Source organism: Papilio xuthus, unplaced genomic scaffold (assembly GCF_000836235.2).
Source record: "Papilio xuthus unplaced genomic scaffold, Pxut_1.1 DF827461.1, whole genome shotgun sequence".
Classification (NCBI taxonomy): domain Eukaryota; kingdom Metazoa; phylum Arthropoda; class Insecta; order Lepidoptera; family Papilionidae; genus Papilio; species Papilio xuthus.
In genome coordinates this window covers 679419-693722 of record NW_013531188.1, presented here as the reverse complement: position 1 = coordinate 693722, position 14304 = coordinate 679419, and the positions used below count along the sequence as shown (strand labels likewise).

Below are 14304 nucleotides of genomic sequence, written 5' to 3'. Positions count from 1 at the left end.
TACACATATGTCAAATTTCAACCTGATCCATACAGCTGTGCTTGAGATACTTTCAAACAAACATCCATCCACCCATTCATCTAAACGCATGTATAATGTTAGTAAGAAGTAAGATTAACGAATTCTGTCGTATAAGTCTTGTTTGTTTATAATATTTGTAGGTTAGATTTTTTAATGGAAAAATTACTTCTGGAAATACAGTTTAGTTACGATATAAGACAATAGTTATTAACAAAATAATACCTATATTATATATAATAAGGCCTATGCCTTGAGAGTGAATGTGTATGTTGACCTTACAATGAAAAGGATGTGAGCTATGAAAGATAATACGATGGTGAAATCCAATCGAGCCTCGCAGCATCCTGCCAAGCTTTTTAAATTGTTTGAATATGAACAGATGTTGATTATATACTGGTATACATACGCAAACCTTTAATTTTATCTTCTTACTAATATTGTGAATGTAAATGAATAAATGGATGTTTGTTTGAAGGTATATCCAGAACAGCTGAACGGATCTCAATGAAATTTGGCATATATAGAGAACAAAGTCGCGGACGACAGCTAGTTTTATATAAAAATTATAATATTAGAAGATAACGTATCTTAAAATAGGTTAGATTTAAGAATTTACTTTTCCTGTAATGTGATATGGACCTTTTATAAATACAATTAAGGTTTAATTTGGATCGTACATTTTGTAATCCTTGGAACAAGGATAATTATGTAGTCATTGTTGTGACGTAGGCTGTAGACTGCTAATTATGTACTTAGTTATTTATTATGCGTTAATGTAAACCGAGAGCTATGTTATTATAGACCAGCTGAACATTTTACGACAGATGTTATACAAAGAAAGCATCAATATTCTTTCTGCCTTGTTCAGAGATATTTAATGATTACTAAGGAAGGAATTATACTAAGAAACTACTTGAGCGACCATTAAAGGTAATATTTTATAGTTACACTAGCTGTTCCCGCGATTCCGTCCGCGCGGGATTAAAAAATAGATAGCCTATTCTCAGACCTTTTTTTTTCAGAGGGGAATGCTTTATGCATACTCCGCGCCCCGGGGGGGACGCGGTAGTTATGTGGGATTCTCCTCCATAACGGAGGCATACCCACTAAACCCCTCTGTTCCTCCAACGCATCGGGACGGGACCACGGGCACGCTTTCGCTCTCGTCCGCGGCCCCGTCTGCAGCCTATTCTCAGACCTGCTGAATATATACATAGATGGATGGATGTTTGAAGATATCTCCAGGACGGTTGAATGGATCTCGATGAAATTTGACATACATATTATATATAAATACAGTCTGAAAGAACACAAAAGCTACAAATTATTTTTTTTTAATTCCGCGCGGACGAACTGGCGGGAGACAGCAGATGATGATTTTATGGAACTAGCATTAGAAAAAGTGCCCACAATAACGCAATCCGAATAACTTTGAGTGGTTTATAAATACATAAATAATTTTTCATACTTAAGGCGAAGTAAAAACTGATAAAACTTACTTAAAAAAAAGACTTAAGTTCTTGTAGAAACCTCGCTACAATCCATGAATATACTAAAAGCTTGTGAAAAACATTTGTGTCAAGGCGTCGAAGTAAAATTTCCCATGCAACCCTTGTACCGAATCTAAATTTATTCTAATAATAAAAATAATATCCCTTTGTCTGTCGGGACAAGGTCTTACTGTGACCTAAAACACTTTTCTAGTATAAGCTGACATGTTTAGTGCGAGAGAAAGTTAAGCAAATATACTTTTGTATTAAATAGTTAATGCAGCTGTATTCTACTTAGAAATAGATTTTTTAAAGAGTTTTCATATTTTTTGTGGAGTAAATATTTATCTTATTAATATTCATCATCAGCTCAATATACGTCCCCACCGAGGGGCTCGGAGCCTACCCTAAGTTAAGGGTGATTAGGCCATAGTCCACCACGCTGGCCAAGTGCGGGTTGGTTGACTTCACACATATCTTTGAATTTCTTCTCAGATATGTGCAGGTTGCATCACGATGTTTTCCTTCACCGTAAGAACGTCGAATAAATGTACATATGTAAATCGGTAATCGAAAAACGCATTGGTACATGGCGGGATTCGAACCCAGGACCTGCAGATTGCAAGTCAAGTGCGTGACCCCTGAGCCACCGACGATCCAATTAATATTATAAATGCGAAAGTTTAGATGGATGCATGTTAGTAAAAAGGTATCTCCAGAACGGTGCATGGATATCGCTGATTAGGCATATATGTAGAACATAGTCTGGAAGAACACAGACCACTAATTATTTTTTTTAATTTCACGTGGACGGATTCAGCCAGCTAGTATATTCCAATAAAATAGGTTCTATATTTTACACTCATAGTATATTTGATTTTTAATTTGTAAGTGTTAAGTTAATAAGGCATCGTATACAAGAATTTTAGTACTTTAGAGATTTTATTCTTTGTTTTACGATTTTGTCTGTTTGAAAACAAATTCAACAGAAAATTCAATCGTTTACCGGTCAACCGGATGTTTAAGTTAACGGAATTAAATCTAATATTTTTATAAAAAATTAAAAAGGATATTATTCAACACTTATTTATATAAAACACCGCATTGAATACACATTTAGTCACAGCAAGCGAGACGACTGAATGCATCTACAAAGGGTATGAATACATGTCTAGACTTTTTGTGAGGTCTAGCATTCACTTGCAAAAAAAAAAGGAGTCTCACTCCCAGTATTGAACAGATGTAAATCGTAATGGTCCTGGTAAACAGACAGGAAACCAGTCTTTATCTAAAAAAATGGTTGGTTTAAGCTTTTAATGTAGGACTTCACTGTTTTTACTCATTTTAATAATACAGAAGCTATTATTTCATTTAAGAGAAACAGAAACGTTAATTAATGAGTTAGTTAGTGGATTTCGAATATAACAAATTTAGTTTGTTAAAAGTGTAGACAATTTTTTGGGTAAAGCATTTAAAAAGGTGAATTAAATACCAATTCTTAAACAATAAAAATATTTAAAAAGTTATATTTTAATACTTAATTATTTATTGTTTAAGATAATTACTTTTCTTTATGAATTAATAATTGACAAAAGTATCGCGTGTCACCATTTTGGCGCCACTCGTGTCATTTCCACGGGACGCATTTTAAAGAACCTGCAAATGAGAGTGAATAACCTAATTCCTACATGCTCGTTGCGAAAAGGGTTAACGTAGTTGATTATTATTTTAGCAGTGTAGTAATTTCTTATTCGCTTCATTATAGAAACGAACGAAAACTATTATGTAATCTTTTAAAAAAAATTACAAAAAAATAAGCTTATTCGATAATAATTCGATAAACAAACAACCAACAAAACAACACGTTGTCAAACAACACGAGTTTCATAAATGTATTTTTTCAATTGTTATCGCTTTTAATTAAATGAATAAGAGAAAATAATTCTACGCATGGGTTTATATGAAGTACAGATACAGTACGGTTCGTCTGGGTTGTACGGCGGAGTACGAGATTGCACACAAGTTGCGTGGCGTGCGTAAGTACCTGCGGCAAGTTACGGCCCGGCCAGGGCGGCAGGGCGGGCGGAAGCTGCGTCGCAGCCCGCCTTATTGCAGTCGCGTCGCCCCCTCCCGGCCGTCGGCCCGCGCCTCGCGCCCCCGCCCCACCACCCCGCAACGAACCGCCGGGCGCGTGCGCCCGCCGGCCGGCAACTCAGTTCAACGCCGCGCCGCGACCGTACCGCACGTGTGTTCATGACAAACCGCGGCGTTTAAAAACGATCGAACGCGTCTCACCAATATTTTCACGAGTGACACGAGAGGGCGACCTCTCTTAGCCGACAAGATTGCTTCTCAAGTGGAAATGCCGTCGAGCCTGTTCGGCGAGCTGGGCGGCGGTGGGCTGGTGGAGGACCAGAGCGCTTTCCGGCTGGCGCTGGAGCTGAGCATGCTGAGCCTTGGCGAGCCGATGCCGACGACAAACCCCTTGGCAAGCCCCATCGGATTCGCTCCGCCGCCCGACGACCGCGCCAAGAAGTCGCAGAACATGACGGAGTGCGTGCCGGTGCCCTCCTCGGAGCACGTCGCAGAGATCGTCGGCAGACAAGGTACCGTATGTTTGAGGTTAGGAAGCGACCGGCGCCGCGCGCCCCCGCCACCCTTACATAAGGGCGCACGTGTCGCGCCGGCTCGCTCAGGTTATGTTCGAATGAATGTACGACACCCTCGGAGCGACTCCGTCTTAATTACACATAACAATTACTTTTTGTTTGTTTACCCTCTCAAAACAGTTTGTCGGAATGTCCCTCGTCTCAACACATGTCTTAAAATTTGTATGAACATTGTCTAAACGTTATGATACTGTGTTTTCGTAACAAAACTGATTCTTGAATAATTGCTGCAATGGATTATTCGAGATCTTAAAAATCTATCTAATTTCTCGCTTCGAGACGTAGCATTTCGAATCGGTTATAGTAGAAAAAAATAACGTCGGATCTAATTAAGAGGTAGAATTCGACAAAAAATGATATCCCGAGGGATGTTGTGATTCTCGGACGAGGGTTGCGTAAAAAATTCCGACAAAGTGCGCCGAGAAGCGAACCTTATCTGAGACTAATTTCTCGAAATGTGCATAGCACAGGATTTGCAGCGGAGGAAAAACATTGTGAACCTGAAAATTCTATCATCGCTCCAAGGATGTTCGTCGTTTCCGTTGAATGTTTTAAAAAATTCGTTAATTGTAGGTAGATTTTGTTCATGCAACTGTTTTATTTATTAACATTTGGTCGAGAGTAAAGTTCTTTTGCGTCATTATGCTGCATTATTTATTTCAATTTTTTTTGCTAGATTACTCGTTTATTTATATTTTATTGTATGTAAGTCTGTACGTTATTAGTATTAAATAGTTTTATCACAAAAATGTCGTCATCCCGTATTTAGTTTGGTACGTAAATGTTTTTGTATAATTGTATGTAATTAATTTTTTAATGCGCTTATCGGTTTGTACGGTGAACCCCACAACATTGCGCCTTAGAACAACTAACAGTATCAAAATAATGAAGGCCGCGCATATTTAATTTGACTAAGGGTTGTCACCTAACGAATACACAATTTTGAATTTCGAACGAATTTTATTTTATAGCAAACGTGCGAATATCCATTTTAATAGGTCAGTCTAGTAAATGACTATGAACACATAATAATACAATCTGTCATATTAATGTTGTTGGTATGTCTTACTCGTATATTAAGTTGTAATTTTTACTATATTTATGATTCACTAGCTTTTGACTAGTGAATCATAAATATAGTAGACTAGACTAGACTTCCTTCATCTGGTTGGTATTTAATATAACACATTATTTTGAACAAGTATAAATATTAAAAAGAAAAAGGGCATTCGATATTTGGTAATTTAAAATGTTATTTTCATGTCACATTTGTTAAAACAGATTGTTAAGCAAATTAAAGTTCTGAGACGTAAACAATTTTCGATTTAAAAAAATATTTTCTTATGTGGCAACCCTAGCTGTAAAGATACTAGTAAAGTTGCCGCAACGAATGCCTGTTTCGTATAAAATACAAAATAGGTAATTAGTTTAGTGGGCATCGTGAATATATTTGGGGATATCTTTGAATTGAGTTGTTACTGCGTCACGCATCGCGGCAGCGGTGTTTGGGCGCGACCTGCATTGTCAAAGGTGACAACGTACCACTCTAATAAATTGACTCATATCGTTTATGGTTCAATAAAAGCATATTAAAGAAACCATAAATCATAGAGTTTATTATTTAATCAATTAAAATTTGATCATTTGAAAAAAGAACTATAGACGAGAACTAACGTTTTAAATTTGAATTTTGTTAAAACAGCTGTCTGCTTATATTTATTCTCGCAATAAGATCGTTTCTACTAAATAAAGTTGTCCAAATAAATACAAGACCGCAAATTTAGTGAAACGGGTAAATGTCGAGACATTTTAATTGTTCTTGTCTCAAATTAAAGTAAAATTTATTTTCGTAAACTGACAGTTGATAATTTCACTTTAGCTAGACACGTCAACTAGTAAAATGCCTTAAATATTTTAGCAATTTTAATTCCTTAGCAATAATTATAAGTATTTTTATTAAGCTCATATTAAAAATATTGAAATTCGGCATATATTAATATGTTCTAAATTGTCTATAGTACGATTTGTTCAACTACACACCGACATGAGCGACTATTATTAAATGCTTACACTAATTTCACACGAGGGCAAAACAATAAGGCAGAGCAGTAGTACACTGCAAGTACTTCCATTATTGGAACGCGTACACCAAGATGTTATTGTGCGTTTAAACAATAGTAGTACTGTTCTGTCCTGCTACTCTGCCTTACTGTTCCGCACTCGTGTAAAGTTACTGGGGGAGGAGAGGACGCGATCCGCACGGGGTCAATATACAGAGTATAACTCTGTCACACACGGCTCATACGAGAAATACTTATGTTGTTCATTTTACATTCTATAGTAGGGACTGCTTGAGGTTTACTATAGTGGCAGAATGACCTATGTTGCTTTTGTTTAAAAAATTGTCACCATCTTATTAACGTGAAATCGTTTGACAGCTGGTGACAGTTAACAGTTTATCTTTTTTAATATCATAGAAATATATTTATTATCTGTTACACTATTTCAATATATAGGACTTAAATAAATACTTATAAAAATCTATGTATCAGACGTGCAAAGAGATGCAATTTAATTAAGAACAGGTATTAGGCGGTCGGCCATGCGATGTTTGCGAGGTCTTTTTAAATCGGTTGCTCGGCTTCAGACGGAGGTGCATTCCGCTGGAAACTTTTCCCATAGCGAAGAACAATAATACACAATTATAGTGGACTATATCGCAGTACATTCCGTGGCGTTTCCAGACGAAGCTCGTAAAGGCCGAGCAAAAAATCCACCAACAAGTTGCAACCTTGTCTCAGTACAGAGAGCTGCATTCGGTTAAAGAACTCTGCCGGGGCTCGCTGCCCTTTAAAGTGACAAGGTGGTAAAGCGAGCATTTTGTATTATGTGGGTTACGTCGTTATATTTAGGTCGTTTCGTTCGGGCATCGGCGTTCGTTCGAATGTTTTAGTTCTGCGAGACGGCATGCACTTTTGTTTTTCGTTCGTCGGCGGGAATTAACTGTGGTTTGGCTTTTCGATTTATTTTATGTTGGTAGTGTACTCGACAGTGACTAGCGGCTGCATTTGCGTGTAAGTTGGTACTTCTGCATGATCTAAAAAGTCGTTGCATCCTAGTCGTTTACAATGTAGTTTAAAAATGTTTGTTTTGTCTCCCATACCCTTAATTAGTTTTATACACATATTATAAACGTTAATAAGCATGTTCCAAAATTTTCTGTTTATATAAGCATTGCATAAATTAATAAAACTTTATCTTTAGGCCAATTCAAAACATAAAACGTAAATAAAATCAGCGGATATCTTAATATGCGGCTTAACCTGAATGGTGTAATTGAGATAAAAAAAATATGAACTGGTAACCCTTGTAAGGGTCCATTAAGCAAATGGGATGCTTTAAAGTTTCGTGTTTCACTCGGAACATTGCAAAATTACACGCAAATAAGTTGTAAGGGCAATTACAGCAACTGCCACCATATCGGCGTGAAGGGCGAAGTCCCATTACAACTTATTATTTATAATAGCTCCAATGAAAGATTTATTTTCATCGACGTACTTTTTAATATTGAGAATACAGTGATTGAGATTGTCAAGGATATGATTTAAATTGAACGTCTGATTTTCAATCAACAAGACCTTCGCGAAGATTCAGACAAATTTGCAAGAAAGTTCATACTAAACATAGTACACAAACTACATTTAAATATAATAAATTTTATCAATCTCCATATAACAAACAAAGCTCAAGGTCCATTAATCCTGGTATAGTTTTGATCGCCATTTTTGTGGCAGAAAAAAAAACCCACCAGGAATTATATAAAAACTCTTTGGAGGAATTATATAAAAACTCTTCCTTTTTGTAGTTGATGCGTGTTCACAATGGAACGGTAAGATCGTAGAATGGTAGAAATTCAATACGCACTTAACAAAAGTTCGTTTTCAAGGGACTTGTTTTCTTGGTACTTGATCACAAATACGATTTTCTGCGCTGCCGTGTCTGTGGGCACGTTTTATTTTTGTCTGGTTGTTTTTATGCATGCGTTTTGTGTTTATTGAAAGGCGTAATAGATTTTTTTTTAGATTATTTACTTTGTAGTCTCAAGGGCTGCTTTAGTAAGGTTTTGGAGATTTAATCTTGTAAGGACCGGATATAAACGAGACGTTTATCTCTGGTAAAGTCAAGAAAAAGTTTTTGTAGTATTGTATATTTAAACTATGCATATAGCAGATTATTGAGGTTACTTTATTTTATTTCATACTTATGATGATTCTTCTATTTAAGTGTAGATGTCCGTATCTTCAATCCATAGACAAGTTTTACTTAAAAGTCGTTGGACAAGGTTAAATAATTATTTTCCCATTCGGTTAGTTGGAATATTACTCTATATACCTTTTAGTTTATTTACGAACAGCGAAAATACAAAATTATCTTCGCTTGACTTATTCATAAATGTCATTTCAATGGAATTATTAAACTTGTTTTTTTTAATAGTTTATTCGCTATAATTACGAACACCTCTGAAAGTAATATCCGTATTGAAATAAAACAAGAGAAGTACCAGTTAACAATGTAATTGCCAGACTGCGGGGTAGTCGGGAAAAAATAGTAAAAAGAGAACAAGGTACAACGCACCGGGGCAGGTGCTAGTTGAGGACAAAGAGCGATTTCAATACAACATTTTGAATTCCTCTCAAAACATAATTACGACCTTATAACTACGCACTTTCAATGACATGAATGTAAAGTGTGCACATCCTTTATGACAAATCGCTTTACCAAGCAATTTCGACCTTAGTCCTTAAACAATAAGGTGGTGCCAGTTGGCAAAAGTGAAGCTTTGTTTGTACGGAATGACATGTGTTTGAGACAACGCAATATACCAAAAGGAGGTTGTTTAAAATTCTCGAGTTTACGCGCGGACAGGCGGTGACGTCACGTCCGGCGTCGCCTCGCTCTGCTATCGATGTCCGATTGTTGCGATGCGATCGTCGGCGGCTTTGATGGTTTTGATTTGTGGTAGCGCGCCGGGTTGTCGTGTCGTGCGACTTGTAAATTTCGGTGTCGTACGACCTCGCGCGTGTCATGCGGGAGCTTTTGATGCAACTCCACAATAAACCATATGATTTTAATAATACACTAGTGGTTGCACGCTACTTTGTCAGCGCGGAATAAAAAAGGAGCCTATGAAAAGCCCACGTGCATCACCTACAGTTACGTCAAAATTGGTCTAGCTGTTCCGGAGATAAAACTTCCGGACAGATATACAGACAGACAAAAATAAAAAAATGGCTTTACGTTATCAGCAACGCTTACCAGACGCTTTAATAACGACTTTTCACTATGTGTTGTATTTTTTGGTATTAACCCAAATGAAAATGAGAAACAAACCGGAAACTGTTCATTATGTTACTTTAGAATCCAGTTATTTCATCTAGTTCAAAATATTTTGCCGTTAAATAAGTCACGATGAATAGACAAACAATTTCTTAGTGGACCCGCAACATATCTCATTGTCACAAATACCCTACTCATTGCTCCCGACTGGCTCTCAGTATTTTAAATATGAAATAGGCCATAACAAAGTTTCCAAAGCGTCGCAGTGAGTAATTCGTCCCCGTCAGTCAAAGCCGGTTCCGCTGACGACCGCCAGGACCGGTTCCACATCATTGACTGCCAACCCCTCTCTCTGCCTCCCCCCGTACCTCTACTCATCATTTTGATACAAGTTTTTTTACTATAGAGCGTGTGTAACTCTCGATTTTGTACATGTTTTGAGACATTTTTGTCGTAATGCTACCATTTTGTACCGATTTGCAAAATATAGCATGTTTTAATTATTTTAGAGCGTATGAGTTACTTTCATGTAGTACTTGCATGTTATTATTTTTTAAGTAAGACGTAAAAATTAACAATAACGAGTACTTGTTGTAAACATCAAATGAAAGAGAAAATAATGTAAGGCACACGTGCGAGTGGAATGTACTAAGACCGCAACACCGGCTAGTAGTCGGCGAGAGGGAATCGACGAGATTCGCAGTGCGGCGCGGCGTGCGTTCCGGTCGACGCCACCGCGCTCAGGGTCAAGGCTTCGGCTCCTGCCCGCTGCTGGCCGCCTAGTACGCGCGGGGAGCGTCGACGCCCGCAGTCCAGCGGAAACGGAGCGCTAAAAGCGAATCTGCACCATACTTATCTTGCAGCTTTCCCACGACTTTTGTACTGCAGACATTGTCAGACTCGACCTTAGTTTGTATCCATATTTCTCTAGATATCTTCGCTGTAAATTGTGCTATATCCGCACGAGCGATGCAACATGACGCCTTGTTTGTCGCCGGGCAATACAAATGTCAACATTGATATTAAAACTCTTTCAATAATCGCTAAATCGGTTGTTAAGCGGCCGGCCGCTATTACTTTAACAAGATTACACAAATCTCCTCTATCCGTTGACAATTTTTGAATGAAACTACTCGGGACGAGAAAAAAATAAACGAGCATATGGTCCCGCCGCGGAGTCGTCCCGAAATTCCAGGGCCACGTTTTTTCTGTAACTTGACAGATGCATTCTGGGACGCCGCTAACCGACCGCATCTTGCGTCCTTATCGTTCGCTCGGAAATGAGATCTATGGCGCGTCCGCGGCGACCAAATCGGGGGTTATTTTAAGGTGGATTAGGCCATCCTTGTCGCTCGCCGTGGCGCCAACGCCTGGGAAAAGGCCGCTCGCTCGCTCCTGTTTATATTGCACGGTGTAGCAGCATTCTTAAACATGGCTACTTTTTGTTTTTGTAACTGGGCGATCTAGCGACGGAGCGCAACACGGCGCGACCTCCGGTGCATGCGGCATCGAAGACGCCGGGTGACGTCACGCCGCGCCGGCACCCCCGCGTCTGCGAAACTTAGGGACCCTAATGAATGACTTCCTAATTGCCGCGCTACCACAAATAAGCCCATAATCCGGTGCGAAAGCCGTCACCGTTTAATAGTGGACCTTGGGCCGTTTCGTTTCTGAGCTGCAAATCGATCGACGGACGTCTGGTGACGAGTGCTTATGGTCGCGAGTGATTATTAGTTGCGCGGCTATCGAGTACTAAGCGCCGAGAGGCGGAGATATAAAATGGAGTCTTATTACATAGTCATTGAATTGAGTTTAATTTGCTTGCGTGGTTGGCGCGCGACCGACCGCTATACAAGTGTCTGCAGCGACGTTAGGGGCGACAAGTCGATGTGCTTCCCGCACTAATGTTGACAACAATCCATCTAGCGCTGTCAGCCGGCGCCGCGAATTAGACTCACTCCCATTTCGATTTACTCATCGTCCAGAGCTTGCAATGAGCGGCCACGTTGCTACTTCCATTAGTCTCCGGCCGGCGATCGTTTCTGAGAGATCGTGCAATTTCAGAGCGAGATTAATTTATTTGTCGCGGACTACATTATGTTGAGAGTAAAAAGGCGTCGCGTTTGTTTTTCTCTCGAAGGTTTAATGACAGACAGGATATGATGATGTGTCGGTGTCAAAGTCCCGGCCGCGACGCGCAGATGTGCGAAATGTCGTCGACACAAGAATGCGGCCGCTCTAGCCGTGTGCATGTGGACTCAACCCGCTCCACTGGACATACGCAATTGTTTTAAAGCTCAATTAACTGTAACCAGTTCGTCATTATCAATACTTGATCGTATAGGTATTCGGTTTTAATTATAAAAATAGTTTTTTTTACTTAATTATAATAATTGGGCAAAAGCACATTTTTAACACAACTGACATTATCCATGAAACAAATGTCAACATATTACTAATTCACCTTTTAACCTTCTTTCTTTAAAAAAAAAACCAAAAGCTATGTCTCGATATATGTTATGAATTCAATAATAATAGTGTAGTGTTGGTCACATCTGCCGACAACCGTCGTGTGGCAGTCGCACCTGCCGAGTCAACCGTCTTAGCCACAAGCCGCGGGTAAGTCGACGAAATTGTGAAGATGTTAATAAATTCACACGGATGTTTATACGCATTTAAAACAGAATATAGCTTTCTTTATACATAATTTCTATATTTGCTATTCTTTTAAATCATACTTAAGTATATTTTTTTTGGTATACTGTTCAGGCACTTTAACGTGATGTCTATGATAGTTGTTGATTTCATAAGTTAAATGAAAAACTGTCAAAATTATTTTTAGTACAATAGTCAATTAAAGTCATACATACAGGTGAACAACATAAATGAAATTATATCTCTATATTTAATAACTTCCTATATCCAAGTGTTAAATTATACGATCAGATTGTTTCGAGTTTTAAATGTTTTTTTACAGTGTCCTGTGCACATATATCTGATTTCTATAATGATTCATTTTATATGTCAACTGGTACATACAATCTTTTTATTTATTATACTCTTATTAAAATATCACCAGATATGTCTTGATACTTGAATCATTCATCGCTAATGAGTTTATGAATAAGTTGTTTGCGGTTTTCAAATTTTATAATGTACTCAAATTTGGCATACAGTGTTTTGAAAACTCTTTTTAAGTACTTTAACTTCCTTCTTTTTTTGAATATATTCAAAATTCATTCTATTCGTATGTTTAATTATTTTGCATTAATTTTATAGGACGAGTTAATAATCTATGAAATCTAAAATCTTTTTCTTATGTCAAAATTTTGGCGCCAAACATTTCAAACCTATTGTTTCCTTAAAATTCCCAAACACGTACGTAAAGCCCCCGAACGAGACTCGTTGAAACTAGTCGTATTAACTTAACGTCTATTTAAAACGTCTCGCGTCGTTATTACAACGTAGTTAACAAAGGGTGGCAGCTGGGTCTACCGTTGACGTCGACCACGCGTGAACCAACGGTCGCTACTGTCCCACGGGGGGTTCTTACACTAGTTCTGTATGTATGTCAATAGTACGGACTTTATTTTGATGATGTCATTAGTATGGAATATCATTTGATTAAGATAATGTCAATAGAACTAATTATGTAGGTATCTTTAATATTTAAAAATGCTTCACAAAATTTCGCAAAATAAATCTTTTATGAAACAAACGTTTAAATTTTCCTTAACCTATTTAAATGTAAATTATATATAAAAAAAATGCACATCATTACTGCTAATAATGTGTCAATCAATACTTTTAATTCGTTACTTAGTTACTAATTGTGTTTCTTAGTTTTTGTTCTACCTACATCTCATTATGAGGTGTGGTTTAGTTAGACAATATTAATATCATATATCATACATTAATATATGTTTTTAAATAGGTCTCTTAGGCAGGTAAATTGAAATACGTTTTAAACATTCATTATAAGCTCTCCATACGTCCCATTGAGGGGTTTGAAGCCTACTCAAAGTGATTCGAAAATATTCTTTAAGGCAATACTTTGTTATAAGAAAGTTCGCAGACCTGAGGATGTTTATATAATTTATATCAATGTTAATAAATACAAATTATAATTAATGTCATTATAACTCTCACTTGTGATTAATAAATTACGCACTTGAATCTTTTGTCTTGATAATGTATACAAGAACAATAAACACTTATATTAGTACGGTACTTTGAATGACTCTTTTCTCTTAAGTTATTTTTTTTTGTTAACTACACAACATTTTTAAGTCTACTAAAAATGTTTTAGTTCATACTAAAAAATTCTATTTGCATAATTTTTATAATCATTTTTCACCTTTTTTCAAAAAGTTATTATCAGATTTTTTTTAAGACTAGCGTTGTATGTTTCTATGTATTTTAGTTATATAATAAGTAGATAGCAGAGCTCGCCGTGAGACTGGGCTATGTATGATTCATTGCGGCCGTGAGTTATTGCGTCCCAGTAATCGTGCGGACGTCGGGGTTATCGCCTTCTATCACAATAAGCGGAAATTTATAACTTACGGTCAACGGGGAGACGACGCCCGCTAACAGCGTACGTCTCTAAAAGATCAAGGACACGACTTTTAGCGAAAGTTAACGTGTCATGTAGTCCTGGTGCCATCTTGCTTGTTACTTGTTCAAAAAATATATAATAATAATATAAAAATTAAAATTTGTGTTTTCATACATTGAACTTAATTTCTACATTTCATGCTTGTAAATTTCTTGTAAATGAAAAAAAT

General features: G+C 37.4%; 1 protein-coding gene across 1 annotated transcript in view; it reads left to right on the top strand.

The window, feature by feature from the left end:
* The first annotated feature begins 3710 nt into the window (after positions 1–3710).
* Positions 3711–14304, top strand: part of LOC106119524 (RNA-binding protein MEX3B) — a 47814-nt gene continuing 37220 nt past the window's right edge. The window contains exon 1 of the mRNA XM_013314564.1: positions 3711–4117. Within this exon, the coding sequence (XP_013170018.1) occupies positions 3874–4117 (244 nt within the window). The 5' untranslated portion in view covers positions 3711–3873. The remainder of the gene's footprint in view (positions 4118–14304) is intronic.